Source organism: Palaemon carinicauda, chromosome 4 (genome assembly GCF_036898095.1).
Source record: "Palaemon carinicauda isolate YSFRI2023 chromosome 4, ASM3689809v2, whole genome shotgun sequence".
NCBI classification, from domain to species: Eukaryota; Metazoa; Arthropoda; class Malacostraca; order Decapoda; family Palaemonidae; genus Palaemon; species Palaemon carinicauda.
Genome location: NC_090728.1, coordinates 152171750 through 152192442, shown reverse-complemented (window position 1 = coordinate 152192442; position 20693 = coordinate 152171750). Strand labels below are relative to the sequence as shown.

General features: G+C 33.2%; 1 protein-coding gene across 1 annotated transcript; it reads right to left on the bottom strand.

Moving 5' to 3' along the window:
* Window positions 1–2263: 2263 nt before the first annotated feature.
* LOC137639707 (uncharacterized) lies at window positions 2264–14830 on the bottom strand. The gene is made up of 3 exons (XM_068371955.1): window positions 14482–14830; window positions 2811–2877; window positions 2264–2339 (listed from the first exon to the last, which is right to left on the bottom strand). Exons 1-3 carry the CDS (start codon window positions 14828–14830, stop codon window positions 2264–2266), a joined length of 492 nt encoding a protein of 163 aa, XP_068228056.1.
* Between the last annotated feature and the right edge of the window lie 5863 nt (window positions 14831–20693).

Here is a 20693-nt window from a genome sequence, read left to right as displayed (position 1 = left end):
ACTTAGTTTGCTATATTTTGTCTACCCATTTAATTTCCTTTTATATAATATATATAAAGCAGACACAGAAGTTAGCCTACTATTACTTTCAACGAACAGCCAACGAAAATGGTAAGTATCTTTGTAATCTTTATTATTCTTTTGATATGTTAAGAAATAATTGAAATTATAAAAAACTTTACTTTCATTTATACCACGTCCTGATCGAGACTTCTATTAAAAGATTCCACGAGCGTCCCAAGAGCAAACCTGATTTGATACATCATCGTCTCCTGCACCTATTGACACTAACGGACTTGGTTAGATTTTGCCATTCATCCAGTATTTTGAGCTATTAATCCAATGCTTTTCCATTCATCATCTACTACTTCACGTTTCATAAACCTCAACCATGAAGGTCTGGGTCTTCCAACTCTTCTAAAGCCTTGTGGAACCCAGTTAAACATTTGGTGAACTAATATCTCTAATGTCTACCCCTTAACATGATCTCATTCATATATATCACTCGAGTAATCTATGTTTTAGTTTCATTTCTAAACTTGTCCTGCCATTTAACTTCCAATATTCTTCTGAGGGCTTTGTTCTCAAATCCAGACAGTAACACAAAACTCACTAAACTGATTTATAGTCTGATTCTTACATGTAATTATAGGCTATTTGATTTCCAAATTTTACTCAACCTAGCCATTGTCTGATTTGCTTTTTTTTCAATCATTCACTAACCTGTAATTCTGAAGAACCTGTATTGTAAATTCTAGTTCATAAATGCGTGAATGATTCTACCTCATTAATCCTTTCTCCTTCCTATGATATTTCATCTTCTATTGCATACTCTGTTCTCTTCATCTCTGTCTTTATTCTATTCATCTTGAGCCCAACCTCGTGTGATATTTCACGCATTCAGGCAATCAAGCATTGCAACTCTTGGGGTTTTCTGCTAATTAGGACTTCATCATCATACTTTAGATCAGGTAATTTCTTATTACCAATTAAGTCCAATCCTTTTCCACCATTTCCAACTATTTTACGCAACAGAAAATTCACGAGGAGGATAAACAACATAGGAAACAACACATTTCCTTGGAGTACTCAGATGTTCACTGGAAAGTCATTTGTTAGGACTTCACTACCATTAATGTTTCACTTACTATGCTTATGAACAGACTATATCAACTTCACATATTTAAGAGGAATTCCATAATAACGCAAGAATCTTCATAGTAGCAATATTTGTGCTTTGTGTTAGCACAGTGAAAGTATAGGTTTTCAGGGAGAACTCTAGTCATAAAAATATTCCCAGACAGAACCAATGAGAAAAACCGAGAACACCTAACTCCCTTGCGGTCTATTCAGGTTGGGAATATCTATGAAAACGTCCATGTTGAGGCCACCATGGGGTCTACTTTATTCCACTACAAAAGATGTTACCTCACATATTCAGGTGATTGTTAAAATAATTATTAAAATGTTTAGTAGAATATCGTAGGTAAAACATAAAACTGTTTTTATTTACGCATCAACCGTCTTTTTTATAAGGAGAACAAGTTAAAGAAATTCCTATGGATTGGGATGAGCACATTAAGAAACATTTAACAGTAACTCTATGAGAGGACCGGTAGCCAGTTTTATGAAATATTACCTTTGTCTGTTTCTCGTTCTTTTTATCACTTTTGAATGAATATAAATTCTTCTAGAGAGAGAGAGAGAGAGAGAGGGGGGGGGGGGGGTTCCAACAACGCCATCTGATGTTGCCCAACGAATGGAAAGTTCCCGTACCGAGAAAAGACCCATAAGTTTCTTGAAAAAATACCGACGCCTCAACAAATGATCGGATTCCCTCTGCATGAATAACTCTGGATCCAAAACCCTATAAAGTTGTTTGTCGAATCCAGCCTTTTTTCGGATATCGTCGATATAGCCGTAAGTTCAAGGTACAACATAAATAAAATAAAGTTGATAGAATAGAGAATGATAAACAAAGGCGAAATGGTACGATAGATTCAATTCAAGTGAAATGCTTTCAACTTGAAAATGATAGACCCAAAATACAGCCATAATTGACAAAGCAGAAATCTACAAGACTAAGGTCCTCAACAGGGAAAACAGCCTAGTGGGAAAAGGGAGTATATAAGCAACGAATAAACTAACAATGAGAAATGATGAAAAACAAATACATTTTGATCAGTAACAACGTTAAACAAATAAGTCATATATAAACTATAATAAGAGACTTATGTATATGGCTTGCTATTAGTTTCTATTTTCAGAGTGCCACCGATGCAACTACCAGTTCAGGACGATTATTCATTTCACTTCTAGAATACTGCGTAGTATTAAACCTTGTGGGGGAAACACAAGATTCTTAATATAAACCGTACATTTACTACTACGTTCTGTATGGTATAATCTGGGAAGATCTAAATACAAATAATTGTCACGATTACATAAATATTTATGCAACTTACACAAACAACTAATTGAACAACAGTGTCAGGGATTAATTTTTGTCTAGCAATTCAGAACACTCATACAGCTGAAGACCAGGTAGGAAAGAAATATATAATAAAGGAAAAAATATGGCACAAGAAAAGAATTTCCTCGGGATACAGTTATCAATAGAAATATCAAATCCTTAGAAAGTAAATTTGAATAAACAATTAAAGCTAGAATTAAATTGATTTTCAAATGGGTTACATACAGTTGAAAAGAGATTATTATGAAAAGATCTGGACGTTGAAGAGAAACTGTCCTTGATGACTTATAACCATACTTTGAATTTTGTAAGGATTCAAATACTTCCCCATGCTCACCGTATCACTCCAGCTAGATCTCTATCAATAAATTCAAGAACCAAACGTTTGTTTTCAGAGAATGGATCTGATGCAAAGAGAGTAACATCTTCATTACAAAAAGCTTGTTTTTTAGGGTCATACCGCATATAATCCGTATAGCATATGAGAAGTAATGAGCCGAGAATATTCCCATACTCACTACTTGTACCCATTAACAACAACTCTGCAATTTATTCCTTAAGGATTCAATCATTATTCTGATAAAACAATTATCTACTCTTATTAATAATAAATCAGTGAGCATTACTGAATCATAAAGCATATAGATCATTATAAAACAGACCTTTATTTTTTTATTCTGAAATGCCATTGTGCTTCATAACGAGTACCTTAGATTGTGTTTATAGATAACTTTATATATATATATATATATATATATATATATATATATATATATATATATATATATATATATATATATATATATATATATAAATATATATATATATATATATATATATATATATATATATATATATATATATATATATATATATATATATATATATATATATATTTATATATATATATATATATATATATATATATATATATATATATATATATATATATATATATATATATATATATATATATATATAAATATATATATATATATATATATATATATATATATATATATATATATATATATATATATATATATATATATATATATATATATATATATATATATAAATGACCATATCTAATATAGCAAGAGACAGAAAATTTATATACATATATGTGATTGTCTATCTCCTGCTAAAACTATATGGTCACAAAATTAAAAGAATGGATCTGATATATTTTCGCCAAGTATCTTTATGGTAGTCACGAACAGTCACTTTATTTATTTCACTCTGCATAATGTATCCATTTCCAATTAGAATCCTTCATAACGAACCTTCACATAAAATCATATCCCATCTGGAAACCTTGCCATCAACCGTTGTTGGATCTCTTTTCGTTTAATCGCCTCTAATCGCTTCTTGATTGGTTATAATCTTTCGAGATATGCATCGTTAATGCAATTAGCTTTTGACATTCGGCCTCAGTTAGCTCTACAGGATACTGTTATGTATTTTCACACGGGATAATAATGAAAAAAAAAATATTCTGTGAAAATACATATTTAGTTCATTGCATTTAGGAATGTTGTAAAAATGGAAAGATATTTTGAAATACGTAATTTCCACGGTATAATTTTACCTTTACTTCACGAAATTTTGGGAGAATATTTAATGACCATTCTAGAAACCTATTCTCATTTTTAAATGTTTCGTAGTCGTTTATTATTCCATCGCTTATTATTCGTCCACCACTCTTCCCTTGAGTGGTAAAGTTCTTGGTTTATGATTGCCAAGTCCGTTATTGCTACCAGCCTGCTTTCCATCAGTCCACCCACCTGTAGATAGGTACTAGTCTAATAGCTAAGAAAGACTTCAGGAAGTGGAACAGAAATTTTACTTTCAAAGACCTACATATAATGCAATCTTTGTTTGGATTACTTTCGCACCGCAAGATTAACTGCTTCATACGGCTGGACTCCTTCACCCCACGATTAGTATACCAGAAATATCCATTCTAAAAGCATATGATATGTCTATCTGGCCTCTTCTTGAATATCCAGCTTCTAAAACGCTTCAGATGGACTACCCTTCCTCAATCCTTTACGCTTGAGTCTTGGACCTCAATTCCCAAGGACTCACTGTTTCACCTGTGACAATAATCTTGCCAGAGCTTGGGATTTCAGATGTCCTTAATCGTTATATACCATTCGGAGAATTCATAGTTTTTTTTTTTTTTTTTTTAATCGCACATTTTACCTCAAAGTTAATGAAAAAGAGATAAACATGTTTATCATAATATTCTTATCTAAGCCCCCTAGCATTATGATAATTGTTAACATGTATCACAGTCTCAAACAATGTTTTTATTAGTATTTATTATGAATTTTTAGAGTTCAAATGATAAAAAGCATATGTTTCATAAAACTATTTCAGGCGACATTTTCGTTATAACCATGTGATTCATATTTTTATAATCAAGTATCCTAGGACTTTCTCTTGCTTTTCTTAATTCTTCTTATCACTTAATATATCTTTATATATTCCTTTTACAATATCGTTTAATAATATTTTTATCTACAAATCTATCCATCAATCACTTTATTCATTTATTTGCATATATGACAATGGCTGATGTTGCACGATACATACACGATGGGACTTTTCAAGGAACTTTATGAAATTTTAGAATACTATATGTCAACTATCAGTCATGATAGTAGACTCATGATTTCTGGACACCAAACATTTTCAGTAATTATTGGTTTCCCGCTTCCAAAAGATGTATCGGAATAGGAAGAACATCTCTTCCATAGAGAAATGTGAAATATTCTGCCATTGGAACAATGCGTAGGTTCGAGCGAGGCTTGAACAAACAAAACCATCGGAGAACAAGTAACAATGGCGACTAAAAGAATAATCTTAGAACAACCAAAGTCTTCAGAACAAAAGGACTGTGAGTACAGATTCCATTCCTAGGGCCAGGGGAATGGCGGTGTATATTAGGACCGAGTACCCTGCTTCTCATAAGTCCTGCTATCAATGTGGATGTCATGAGATTCAGGTAATAAAAGTTTGTGGCAGGCATAACAACTTTTATTTGTGTTCAATCTACCGGAATCCAGACATGGATGATTCTATCTTTGATTGTCTTCTTACCATTATGGCTAAGATACAAGAAGATGATAGAAAGGCTTCGTTTGTCTTTGTTGGTGATTTTAATGCTCACCATAGGGAGTGGCCATGGCTTAAGAGCTTTAGACTTTGCCTCAGAATTAGGCTGTGAGCAAATCATAAATGAAGCTACTCACAGGTCTGGTAATTGCTTGGACCTCGTATACACTGACTCCCCTGGCGTTATAACTAGTAAGGTTGGTTCTCCAGTCGGGACTTCTGATCATGCCTTGATTTCATTATTAGTGAAGACTGAGCAGCCTGTCCCTGATATATCATATTCTTGTAAAATTTATATGAAATCCCAAGCAGACTGGAATGGGATTTTGCATGATCTTTTGTGCTTGAATTGGTCACAATTATATAATAGTGTAGATCCTGTTGTCCCTTTGAATGAGAATCTAGTCAACATAATTGATAGGCGTATCCCTTCTCGTGTGCTAAGGTACCGAATGAAGGACAAACCGTGGTTCAATGATGTTTGTAGACGTGCTTATTTGGAGAAGCAGGAGGCCTATCACCTTTGGAAGGGTAACAGATCAGATTTGACCTGGAACAACTATACTCAGCTTCGAGCTTTTGCTCAGAGTGTTTATGCCTCAACTGAAAGGAGTACAATTTAATCATAAAAGAAACCCTCTCTGGTACAACTCAGGAACATAAATGGTGGTCTACCCTTAAATCTGCACTCTTTGGTGTAGATGCAACAGTTCCTCCTTTACTTAAACCAGATGGCTCAGTCACTCACTGTCCAAAGGAAAAGGCAACCCTTTTGGCTGATGTTTTTGACAGTAAACAGAGTAATGAAAAACTTGAACTTCCTCATTCCTGTTTTCCTGAGGCTAAACTAACTAGTTTAGCTTTTCGATCTCGTGAGATTAAAGCTCTGTTGATGGACCTTGATGCTTATGGAGGTGTAGACCCTAATGGTATTTGTCCTTTGTTTTTTATAAAGACAGCAGATTTCCTAGCTCCAAAGTTATCTGTTATTTTACGCAAGTTAGCAAGAAGAGGAGCTTTTAGCACTTGTTGGAGAATTGGTAATGTTACTCCTCTATGTAAATGTGTTTGTGGTAGCTCAAGTCCCACTGATTACCGCCCAATTTCCATAACTCCCATATTATCTAAAGTTTTTGAACGTCTTCTGGCAAAACGTCTTAATAGGTTTGCTGAAGGTAATCATCTATTCCCTAGTTTGCAATTTGGTTTTCGGAAAGGCCTTGGAGCATGTGATGCCCTTCTTACAATCTCCAATGCTGTACAGAAATCCCTTGATTGTGGTCGGGAAGTTCGTATGATTGGCCTTGATTTTAGTGCTGCCTTTGACCGTGTTAATCATGAGGCCCTTGTTTTCAAACTGAAACAGTTGGGAGTGGGTGGGTCGTTTCTTAGCATTATTATTGATTTTTTAAGTAGTAGATCTCAAAGAGTTGTTGTTGATGGGCACCATAGTGAGTATAGGAATGTGATATCCGGTGTTCCACAGGGTAGTGTTCTTTGCCCATTACTTTTCATACTATATACACATGACATGTGGTTTGGCCTAGAAAATAAGCTTGTTGCATATGCAGATGATGCTACTCTCTTTGCATCAATTCCATCCCCTGAATGTAGATCTGGGGTTGGTGAATCCCTTAATAGAGATTTAGCTAAAATTAGTGCATGGTGCAAATTATGGGGTATGAAGTTGAATCCTAACAAAACTCAAAGTATGATTGTAAGTAGGTCAAGGACGGTGGCTCCTCAACATCCGGATCTCAGTATTGATAATGTTTCTTTAAATTTGTATGACTCTTTCAAAATTTTAGGCGTGATTCTTGACAGCAAATTTACTTTTGAGAAACATATAAGGTCTGTGTCTTCTTCAATTGCACAAAAAATTGGCTTATTGAGAAAGTCTTTTAAGATATTCGGTGATCAATCTATTCTGAAGAAGTGTTTTAATTCTTTTATTCTACCTTGTTTTGAGTATTGTTCTCCTGTCTGGTCTTCAGCTGCTGATTCTCATCTTAATTTGTTGGACAGAAACTTACGGTCTATTAAATTTCTTATTCCTGATCTAGATATTAATCACTGGCACCGTCGATCAATTAGTTCATTATGCATGTTGCATAAGATTTTTCATAACTCTGACCATCCTTTACATTCAGATCTCCCTGGACAATTCTATCCTGTTCGTAATACTAGGCAGGCAGTTAATTCTAATAGCCAGGCCTTCTCCATCATAAGACTCAATACTACGCAGTACTCTAGAAGTTTTATTCCAGCTGTTACCAAGTTGTGGAATGATCTTCCTAATCGGGTTGTTGAATCAGTAGAACTTCAAAAGTTCAAAGTTGGAGCAAATGCTTTTTTGTTGACCAGACGGACATGAGTCTTTTTATAGTTTATATATGACATTTTTGTTGTTGACGTTGTTAATAGTTTATATATGATATATTTCTTTTGACATTACTTTTTTCAGAATGATTTATTGTTAATTTGTTCTCTTCAGTTATTTATTTCCTTATTTCCTTTCCTCACTGGGCTATTTTTCCCTATTGGAGCCCCTGGGCTTATAGCATCTTGCTTTTCCAATTAGGGTTGTAGCTTGGATAGTAATGATAATAATAATAATAATACAGAGGCATAACACATGAAATTAGTCAAACAAATAAAGCTTTTTTTGTTTTTCTTTTTTTTTTAAGCTGTAAAACTGACAAGGATAATTATTGCAGATTTGTATTTGACATTTCATTACAGTTTGACAGAAGCAAAATATGATTCATATAACTGGAATCCCATGACAATACGTTTATATATACATGAGAGAGAGAGAGAGAGAGAGAGAGAGAGAGAGAGAGAGAGAGAGAGAGAGAGAGAGAGAGCCATAAGTTTATTTTCATATGGACAAGCTACCAGTTTGTGTACCTTATCGATTGCTGAAAATCTAGTAAAATTAGTTTGAGTAAAGTTAGCAACACTTCCTTTGTTTGTTCAACCAGACAGAAAACATACATAAGATATTGAAAGGAAAACCTCTTATGGCGAAATGCTTACAGCAAGATGTAATATCTGATATAAGGAGAGGATAATCCCTTGTACCATATGTTATTGGTATTTTAAATACGTTTCCTTTTATGTTTTTATGATATTTCAGGAAAAGGAGAACACTTGAGGCTTTAGTAGTTTATCAATAACTTCTGGAAATATTACACTTGTTTGTAGGGATTTGGATGGAACCAAACAGAATTAGTGTTGTTTGAGAAAGCAGAATATCAATGAGTTATTCTATGATCTTTAAAATTGATATTCTAACGTATCCTACAAGTCTTGGATGAATCCTGTAGAAGTGCAAGAAAACAAAACAGCAAAATATAATTGTGAAAGTCCCTTCGGGATCGAGGTGAATTGCACAATACTAGTATATGGTTCAATATGCTGCAGATTAGTTTTTCTGTTCAGGTAATTTAAGCAAATTGCGAAGTACAAATTTTCTGTACAAAGAGCTAACCCTTGAAACACAAGCTGAAATGTAAAAGTGGTAATTACTTTTTTTTTTTTTTTTTTTACTTTTTTTTTTTTTTTACTCTCTGGAGTAACCTTTGATAATGAATATAGGGTATGTGTTGAATATGGGCTCTTTGTTATTGGGGATCATCATCTATTCTCTTAAAAAATATTCTGTAATTTGTAGCACTAGACGAATTTATGCATACCAAATTGCCGGATTTTGCATCTTAGTTTATGTTCCGTAATAGATGCAATTTTTAAGCGAATCTCACAATTACAACTAACACAGTAATACTTTGTCTGAGAAGTGTATGTTATCAATAATTTTTTCAAAGGAAAATAGTTCTTTTCAGCAACTACTGCAGAGTCAAAATGGATGAAACAAATAGGGCTTACCGATGCCCCTGGGCTGACACGTCTAATGGTAGGAGGGTTCTGCTGCAGTACATTACATTACTTATTATTATTATTATTATTATTATTATTATTATTATTATTATTATTATTATTATTATTATTATTATTATTACTTGCGAAGCTACAACCTTAGTTGGAAAAGCAGGATGCTATAAGCCCAGGGACGAAAGGAAACAAGGCAAAATAAATTTTAAGCACAGCAATAACATTAAAATAGATATCTTTTATATAAATTATAATAACTAGATAAACTAAGGAGATAAATAAGATAGAATAGTGTGCCCAAGTGTACCCTCAAGCCACAAAACTTTACCCCAAGTCTGTTGAAGACCATGGTACAAAGACTATGGTACTACCCAAAACTAGAGAACTATGTTTTCAATTTGAAGTTTCCTTCTCCTAGAAGAGTTGCTTACCATGCTGAAGAGTCTCTTCTATCTTTACCAAAAGGAAAGTAGCCACTGAACAATTACAGTGCAGTAGTTAACCCCTTAGGTGAAGCATTTTTTTGGAGGGTAATCTCAGTGTTGTTAGGTGCATAGAGACGGAGGAAAATATGTAAAGAACAGACTTTTCGGTGTATGTGTAGGCAAAGGGAAAATGAACTGTAACCAGAGAGATGGATCCAATATAGTACTGTCTGGCCAGTCAAAGAACCCCATAGCTCTCTAGTGGTAGTATCTCAACGGGTGGCTGGTGCCCTGGCCAAGAAATGCGATTTCAGCTTAAGTCAGTTAACGTTATTTGCATGGTTTTTTCTTATACCAAAATTATTCTATGATAATAACGGCAATAATATACAACAGTACTAATTTGGCCATGGTCATCATGATGGTCAACTGACTTTATGAGATGATGGGGACATGAGAAGGGCGTTTTTGGATTTACAACTAACGTTGTTGTTACTATTATTTGGTCAGTTACCCTCAATAATGAATATTTTTTATTCATAACAAATCATAAATATAGGAGAGAGAGAGAGAGAGAGAGAGAGAGAGAGAGAGAGAGAGAGAGAGAGAGAGAGAGAGAGATCAATGTTGGTAATCAGTAGACCTAGTATAAACTAGTCGACTTGCAAGGGCGATTGGTCACGTATAAGGTATAAGCCTATTTGCACCAAAGGAAATGAAAGGAAAAAACAAATTAAATCAATGAAGACAGGAATCAAGGGAATGATTTATTACATAAGGAGCCATCACATAGAAAATAAAAACAGACACACGCGCACACACACACACACACACACATAAACATATATATATATATGTATATATATATATATATATATATATATATATATATATATATATATATATATATATATATATATGTATGTATATATATATATATATATATATATATATATATATATATATATATATATATATATATATATATATATATATATATATATATATATATATTAATATCACAGGGAAAAACCTTAGGGAAAATGAACTAGAAAATAAAAGATCAAGTCCTAGCAAGATTTGTGTTAATTCTTTAGAGAGGATTGATTTATTGAGGGGGAGATTTTACTTTTTATACTGTACATTAAGAGTATGGATATACAAACAGATATTTGCAGAACAGTACTCGATAGCCCGACAAACCACTTGGACTTAGTTTTACAGGTGTATTCATTTGGGTGGAGTTCTTACCCCACTAGCCAAGTTTCACTTGGGGTTATGTCGGATTGCAGGAATTTTTTCGGCCTTTCAGCACAGTTCTTTATATTAATATGCCTTATTCATATCCATACAAATACTCAAAAAATCATACATATATATTCACAGACATGCAAATGGATATATATAGATGCATACAAACCAATATACATGCTTGCCCTTATGATTAACATGCATCTACACATTTATGCATATATAATCCTATTTTAATAAACATATAATTATAGACATGTTTATACATGTTTTTCCTATCAACATATTTATATAGAAACATACCAGTAAGTAGCATCAAAGCACGTGTGTATATCTATATACAGTAATTGTACCTACATATGAATGATAGCTTAAATCTAAAAGATTTATTTAACATAAGCAGTTATTAACTGAGGAACAGATATCTTTACATTAAGGGATTGAGTTCTTTTTATTATATTGCTTGCAGATCTCTTTGCATATAAATGCATCGAGTTTAAATCCCGTATCCTTTATTCAAGATGATATAAACACTTTCTTTTATAAAACTTAACTCTATTTGTTACTTTCCAGTTGGTTAGTTGAATGAACTAATATCTGTGCCTAGCTAATTAATCCTGTGATTTATATTTCTAACACTGACCAACATTGCATTGTTTTCTTCGACATGCCTGACACTTTTGATAGGTGGCACAATTCTCTTTTCAAGGGTTTTACCAGTTTGACCAATACATAATTTTTTCACGTGAATTACATGGAGTATATTATACACATCTCTTGGTAATGTCACAAGAAATCTTTATTAGGGCTCTTCTTATTATTTTGCTGCTTGTAAATGCTACATTAAAGTTGAAATATTATAAGAATTGGTGAATTTATTAAAAAGAATCACAATATGGCAATATAAGTAAGTTTTGTGTATCATTTTCATTCCCTAGATATGTTTTTCTTTTTTTGCTGTTCTTCGAGTATTGTCTAATATAATTTTAGGATAATTAAATTTTTGGCCTATAGTCCTATTCTTGTTTATTTCCTCACAACCATACTCAGGGCTGGAAATTCGTAGCATTTTAAAAATGTAGAAGTGAATACAGATGTGTTAATTTTATTACTTTGATTTGAGTAGTAATGTCCATATTCAGAGATATTCGTTGTCATTATATATACACCAAACATGAATCTATCTTTACATCATATATTTTCTTCCTAGCTGGTACCCATTTTTATATGGGGTCACCGTTGTGGATGAGCCGTTTCCATCTTTTTATATTCTGCGCTTCTGCCTCATCAATCCCCTTCTCCTGTAAGTCTCTATTCACACAGTCCCTCCATCTCTTTCTTGGTCTCCCTCTTCTTCTTCTTCCCTGAACCTCCATCTCCATAGTATGTCTCCTAACGTGGTCCTCATCTCTCCTCATCAGGTGTTCATACCATCTCAGCCTCCCTTCCTGCACTTTCTTTGATATTTCCACCACCTTTGTCGACCCCCTTATATAGTCATTTTTTATCCGATCCTCTCTTGTCACCTCAGACATCCACCTAAGCATTCTCATTTCTGCCACATCCATCTTCTTCTCCCCTGTCTTCCTCATGCTTGCTGTTTCCGTTCCATACAGCATTGCTGTTCTTAGCACTGTTTTATAAAATTTTCCTTTTAACCTCAGTGGTATTCTTTCGTCACAAAGAACTCCTGAGGCTGCTCTCCAGTTGTTCCAGCCTGCCTGTACCCAATGTTTAACTTCATCTTCCATACCTCCTCTAGCGTTAACAAAGGATCCCAAATACTTAAACTTATTAACTCTCTTTATCTGTTCTCCCCTAAGCTGAATACTTTCTCTATTATCCCCCTCACTGGTGGTACACATATATTCTGTCTTAGATCTACTCTGTCCTCAAGTACTTGCCTGTATCTTTCAAATTTCATTTCCAGATCTTCCCTGCTCTCTGCGCACAGAACAATATCATCTGCATACAATATGTTCCATGGTATTGCCTCCCTTACTTTTTCTAATAAAACGTCCATCACTAAGTTAAAGATAAATGGGCTCAGAGCCGACCCTTGGTGTAATCCTACTCTCACCTCAAAACCCTCATCTTCCCAGCACTGCTCCTCACTCTATAATAAATACATTACGGTACATCTCTTGTGTCAGTCAAACGTACTTCTCTGGCACCCTCCTCTCCCTCAGACTCCTCTATACCTCTTGTCTTGGGACTCGATCATAAGCCTTTTCAAGTTCAATGAATACCACATGCAGGTCTCTTTGCTTTTCCCGGGATTTCTCCATTAGTTGCCTCAGACAAAATACGCCATCTGTTGTTCCCCTCCCCTTCATGAATCCCATCTGCTCTTTACCTATTTCTACTTCTTCTCTTAGTCTGGCATTTATCATCCTTTCCAGTATCTTCAAAGTGTGGGACATCAATTTAATACCTCTGTAATTCCCACACTCTTGGATATCACCTTTCCCTTTAAAGATTGGGATCAATATACTCCCACACCGCGCATTTGGTATCTTTTCCTGCTCATAAATCTTTATCATGAGATCGTACAGTATATCCACTCCTTCATCTCCTAAGGCTTTCCATGCCTCCACAGGAATCATGTCTGGTCCAGTTGCCTTCCCATTCTTCATCTTACTCAGTGCATTTATTACCTCTTGCTTAGAGAAATTTACTACCATGCCAAAATTCACCAGTCCATCCTCTCTTAATAATCTATCATTTTGTCATTTAACAGCTATTCAAAATATACTTTCCATCTCTTTACAATGTCTTCCTCCTTTCTAAGTACTACATCATCTTGATCTTTTATTTGTTTGATGTGTATAATATCTTTGGTGCTCTTATTCCTAGTCTTCGATAGCTTGATCATCTTGTTTAATCCTTCCTTTGTCTCCAGCTCATTATACACATCATCATATGCCTTAGCTTTAGCTTGGGCTACTATCTTTTACCACCTTGTTTTTCTCTCTGAACCTCTCTCTGTCTTCCACTGACTGTGACTCTTCCCAACTCTTCTTTGCCTCCTTATCTTTTACAACTTTCTCAATTTCTTCACTCCACCACCAACTCTCCTTTTCTTCCCATATGATACATATGTCTCTCCTAGCAGCTCCTTTCCATGCCTTCTCATTACTGCTGCATTTTGTGTCCACCATTCTTGAACATCTTCAATTCCTCTATCAATATCCTCCAAAACCCTTCTCTTAAACTCTCTCATCTTATCTCCTTCCCTCACAAGTTTGTACCATTTAATTTTCCTTATCCCTTTAGCTTTAGCTTTTCTTTCCCTTTTTAGGCCTAAGTCCATACATAGCAGTCTGTGTTGGGGTGCTAAATGGTCACCTGGGATAGCCTTGCAGTTCTTGACTTCCACCAGCTTTATCCTTTTATACAAGAAGTAGTCTATCTGGGAGCATCTTCCCCCACTCCTATAAGTTATTAGGTGTTCCCTTTTCTTCTTAAAGAATATATTTACTATTGCCCTGTCAAATGACACAGCAAAGTCCACAACACTCTCTCCTTCTGGGTTTCTCTCCCCAATTCCATGGCCTCCATGCACACGACCAATTGCCTCATTCTCACTTCCAACATGGCCATCCAAATCTGCCCCCACTATGACCCTCTCCTGTTCTTCCAGTTCTTGCATTACTCCATCCATGTCTCACCAGAAATTTCCCTTCTCCTCTTCTGTGCAATCAACTTAAGGTGCATATGCACTTATAATATTCAGTCTCTCTTCCACAACACATCTTTAATCTGATGATACGGTCATTCTTTCTCTGCACCTCTATCACCGCATTTTTCAGCTCACCAGACAGTACTGTGCCAGCTCCATTCCTACCTTGTTTATTTGCTCGCTATAATATAGCTTATATCCATCACCACACTCTTTAGCTTTATTTCCCTTCCATCGTGTTTCCTGGACACACATAGTATCTACTCTCTTTTCCCTCATCAAGTCAGCCACTTCTCTACCTCTCCCAGTCATGGACACAACATTAAGCTGACATATTCTGAGTCCAAATTGAGATCGCTTCTTTAGCTGCACCCGCTCCTGATGCAGTAGCCCTCGCCTTTATCACAGAGTTAGGGCGATGTCTCTGTGCGTCGTTTACGGAGTACGCCCTAGTATTACCTCTTTCCCTATTTCGGCTCATTCCATTTAAGGTTTTGGCACAGGTTTTTACGGCTGGATGCCCTTCCTAACACCAACCCTCCCTATTTATCCGGGCTTGGGACTGGCACCCATTGGTGGCTAGGTTATCTTCACATCATATATATGATAGTCTAAAAAAATGTAACATACAATTATTCTCCAGCTACATAAGAAAATCTATGAATAAAAGTCTAGAAATTTTCATTTTATGGCAAAACATAAATTTCTTCAATATTACGAAACCATTTCACGTTATTAGGTATAATATTTGTTAGAATTCTTCTTTTAAAAAAATCCATACATACATGTTGCTCAGTACTGGCCATACCAAAAGTTTGTGCTTAAATTTTCAATTAAATCAAATATTATAAACATTTATACAAAGTTTAATTAATTCTATCATGGTTCTGTTGAAAATGGTAACTTAAATTTTTCTTATATCTAAAGTTTCAGATAGATATTCCAAAGACGTCATCAATTGGTAATTTAGTGAATAGTGAAACTACACCAAAACTGCCAAGCCTTGAAGTTCTGTTAATCTGTACATGAGCCAAAACACATATTATCCCGCTATGCCAATGATCAATTCCGTAGGTTAAGCAGCGTATGAATTACCTAAGCACCTTGCTAATACCCTCAATCTTTTAGTTGGCACCATCTCGGACTCAAATGTAAAACGCAATATAGACTTGAATAAAATATTGAATAATGTAGAGTTTAACAGCTCTTCTAGGCTTTTCAGTTTTCACGTAGTTTCACTATTCATTAAAGTATCAAGTCATTAGCCGAAGTGAAAATGTATATGTTTCTAAATCACGGCATCTTAAGACCTTGGCTCAGAGATTTACTTAGCCAAAATTCCATAATTTATCTCTTTCCCTCTATACTGAAAACCTATAATGAAGTATGCATGTACTTTTTTAGATATCACCATAATACCTCCACCTTAACTTCTTCTTCTTCTTTCTTTCTTCTTCTTCTTCTCTCTCTCTCTCTCTCTCTCTCTCTCTCTCTCTCTCTCTCTCTCTCTCTCTCTCTCTCTCTCTGAGTGACATTTTATGTAAATCATTTGAATAATTGAATTTCAATATCTTGAAAGGCAAAAGCCTTCAGTAAGTATATTCACATGGAATACCCGCAAAAGGTTCTCTCTTTTCTTTTGGATAATCTATATGGAGAATATTTTATTATGTAATTTGAAATGCTAAAAGGGCAGTATTCCCGGATAGCATTTATATGAGAACTACGATTGAAAGAGAAAATTTTTAAACAAATGGTTAACACACACTCTCTCTCTCTCTCTCTCTCTCTCTCTCTCTCTCTCTCTCTCTCTCTCTCTCTCTCACTCTCTCTCTCTCTCTCTCTGTGCATCGAAATTTTAGGTAGTAATATTTCTTCATAGATAGTATGGAAATAGCTATAATTATGAACAGTATGCATAAAGCTATGAAACTTAATATTTATTATATTGTTAAAAATTAAGGCTGATTAAAAGTTGCTTTTTATATTGCAGTTTAAAATTCAGGTTTTATTTATGTTCCACAAAATCATTTTCGATTTTGTACATACAGAAGATATGGCAATTACATTAACATTTTTTTTTTTTTTTTTTTTTTTTTTTTTTTTTTTTTTTTTTTTTTTTTTTTTTTTTTTTTTTTTTCGTTCTGGTAAACGAAGGCTCAAGTAGGTCTTTAATGGTGACCTTTCCTGTGAATTATTTTCCATAATAAGGATCTCGACTCGAAATCCATATCTGTATTGTACTTAAACCACCAGAGTTATAAAATTTACTTATGCTATAATTGTTGTTAAAACTCTCATACTTGGGCAAAGGTAATGAGGGTAAACTACTGACATAATCTATTTTAGGTGACAGAGGCACAATATCATAACTATGTCATCTTGACCTGGAGCCAAGGAAGACTCCAAATTAGCAGAACATTATAAAAGTAAATTTACTTCTCTTTTTCTTAGTTTTCTGATAGATCTATTTACCACACAGTAATTCCTGAATCCCTTTAATCTCTTCATAATTTGCATTAATACTAGATAAAGGTGTCATGTGTATCAAGAGAGTTCTATTCAGGTGAGCACGTATTACATGGAAAAATACAATTCTATAATCAAACAATATTAACTAATTTGTTCTCGACGCAATGTCGCACTTATAAATCAGGGTGAAGAGACCCTTCTGGGAAATACACTATTTCTAGGCGTTTCATAATATGATCACGTAATTGGGGAAAATGGAGCAGCACATTCCGGATCCAAACCCTTTTTTTTTCATTGAACATAACATGCTAATGATTTCAAAAAATCTTGCATCTCTTTCAACAAACACTCAATGTACATTAACGTTAATGAGGAAAGAAATAGCATGATATTTTTTTTCTTACATTCGTTCATATAGTTATAACCGTTTTTTATCTAATGATATAAATATTCTCTCTCTCTCTCTCTCCTCTCTCTCTCTCTCTCTCTCTCTCTCTCTCTCTCTCTCTCTCTCTCTCTCTACTCTCTCTACTCTCTCTCTCTCTCCTCTCTCTCTCTCTCTCTCTCTCTCTCTCTCTCTCTCTCTCTCTCTCTTTGTCAGTATATATATATATATATATATATATATATATATACATGTATATATATATATATATATATATATATATATATATATATATATATATATATATATATATATTTATATATATCAATATATATATATATATATATATATATATATATATATATATATATATATATATATATATATACATATATATATATATATATATATATATATATATATATATATATATATATATATACTATATATATAATATATATATATGTCTATATATATATATATATATATATAATTATATATATATATATATATATATTATATATATAATATATATATACATATATATATATATATATATATATATATATATATATATATATATATATATATATATATATATATATATATATATATATATATATATATATATCAAATCATATACCAACGAAAAAAAACTTTCGAATTGTATTGGTATTATCCAATGATCCGGGATTTTTCCTGTCAACAGAAATTGCATTCCAAAACATTCCTATATCAATTCATAACTTTCTATTAGAATGGTATATTTTGTGTATCAGCCGATGAAGGATGCAATAAACTGGATGAAAATGTCATTTCAATGTCAAATATTGGTAACAACTTTTAGCGATGTTAATGTCGTCATAGAGCTGCACTGGAACCTCTGTAAGTAAAACGAGAGAGCTATTCTGTGTATTTACATAAAAAAAGAGGATAAAATAGCAACAATAAGGGAAAGAATAGTGTTCCCTATATCATAAATAACTATCAATATAAGTTTATTAAACCCATGATGCAGGAGGCAATGGGAAAGGAATAGAGTCGCTCTTTTGTGGATACAAAAAAAAATTAATAAATAAAAATAAAAAATGAAAAAAAAAAATAGACAAAAGGTTAAACCAAACAAGGTGTTGTGTATTTGAATCACGTTAATTTCATACTTGGGTATATAGTTGTTTCAGTATTGCAAGGTTAATAGTTGCATTTTATATAGTTTAATCTTTACCCTAATTATTAACGCAGAAATTTCCATGAAAAGAAATCAGTTGCTCGGGTGAATTTCACAAAAACATTAGGTGGTTTTTAGTTCTCTATTAGCTTAGTGAAAAGTAATATTTTTCCTTAATTAGTAAATATTCAGCAAAAATACTTTTTTACTTCATAACCCTAATGAGAACACCAAGAAGAGAGAGGTGTAACTATTCACCCTTCATTCAGGAAATATTAACATTTCCTTCTATAATGTAGATCAACATTGGTATGATTTTCAATCCAATGTCCTTCAAGATATATTTTCTTTTAATTATATAACTCTTTTTTATAATTTTCTCAAAGAAACTAACACTTTCCCTATTTCCCAAGTAAATCGTTTTGTAGAAATAGTTATAATAGCTCGTTATTTTGTATTTTGAAGGGTGCAATACATGTCTTCCCACTCATTTTTCTTCTAAAAGTGAGTAGACATTCATTTTCCCAGTCGCATAGTTCGACCGTTGCTAAAGAAAAATACTATATTAATACCATATCTAATGTGTAATCTTCTTATCCATATAACTCCCATTAGTTAAGGATAAAAAATAAAGTTTGATTATCTGTTTTTTACAATTTCACAAATGGAGTAGATATTGTTATAGTACAACACTTCAATCTGCTTTGGTTCACTGATAATGAGTCAAGTTCGAAATAGACATGAAAAATAAACAATAAAATTTTAAATATTATAATCGAAAATTTGTTATGGATTTACAGTATTACATTCATAATGATAGGTAGCAAGTATATTTTTGTAAATATGTTTCTTAATAGCATCGTTTTTCGTCTATTTTATCAATCTACTTTAATGCATTATGTATTTAATGAAAATTTCCTATAGATAAGGGAATAACCTATTCGTTTAATATTTTTATTTTTGCTTCAGTTCATCAATAAATCCATATATACCTATAAAATGTTACGGGTATTTTTTTAGGTTGAATATATCGATTTTCTATTGGATAACATTAATACTCTTTGCTACCGCTCATGCCGTATCAAACTATCTGTTTTTATGAAAAGATAAGGAAAATATAGGAGGCATGAAGTAACGCTATGATTTTTTCCTGCTTTTATAAATAGGTCAAATTACAAAAGATCTTTATCTGAAGTGAATACTACGGTGGCAGAGAATGATGCCACAGGGAGGGTCCCAGTTATCTTATACATTTGGTTGATTAGTTCCCACCCGAAAACTTTCCCTGTAAGCCATTATTCTTTTCCCCCATATTCCTTTTACGGTCATTTGAAAGAAGAGAAATAATCGAGTATCTATCACTTATCTATCCATTACCGATTTCCACTTATAAGAGGAACAAGATAATCCTCGATACGTGAAAGAGACGATAAGAAAATTAAGAATCTTACCAGAAAATGTCATTAATACCCAAACAGTATTTCTTGACAATATCAATGTAAATAGAAATGCTATTGTTGTCATATATCTAGAATATTTTGAAATAATATTATAGAGATTTGAGATGGAAAGGACTGAGGATGTCTGCTGTAAAGATAATTTTATGAAAGCATTTAGATATTTTTACTATGGAAGTGAAACATATTTACACTGAGTAATCCTACTGAGTATTATATCAAGAATGGAAGGAATAAGAGTTGGAGAAGGAAATATAAATAATATTAGATATGCAGATGACAATGTGATATTAGCTGACTCAGAGGAGAAACTGCAAACAGTTTCTTACATGATAAAAAAAAAGAGTGAGAAAGTGGGACTAA

Excerpts from the sequence above, each read along its gene's own strand:
- LOC137639707 (XM_068371955.1), bottom strand. The coding sequence starts at position 14,830 with ATGGATGGAGTAATGCAAGAACTGGAAGAACAGGAGAGGGTCATAGTG. Across the intron at positions 2,878-14,481 it reads ACCCCAACACAGACTGCTAT|ATCCATTCTCTGAAAACAAA; the intron begins GTATGGACTTAG and ends TCTTTGCATCAG. Across the intron at positions 2,340-2,810 it reads GATCTAGCTGGAGTGATACG|GTTTAATACTACGCAGTATT; the intron begins GTGAGCATGGGG and ends TTCCCCCACAAG.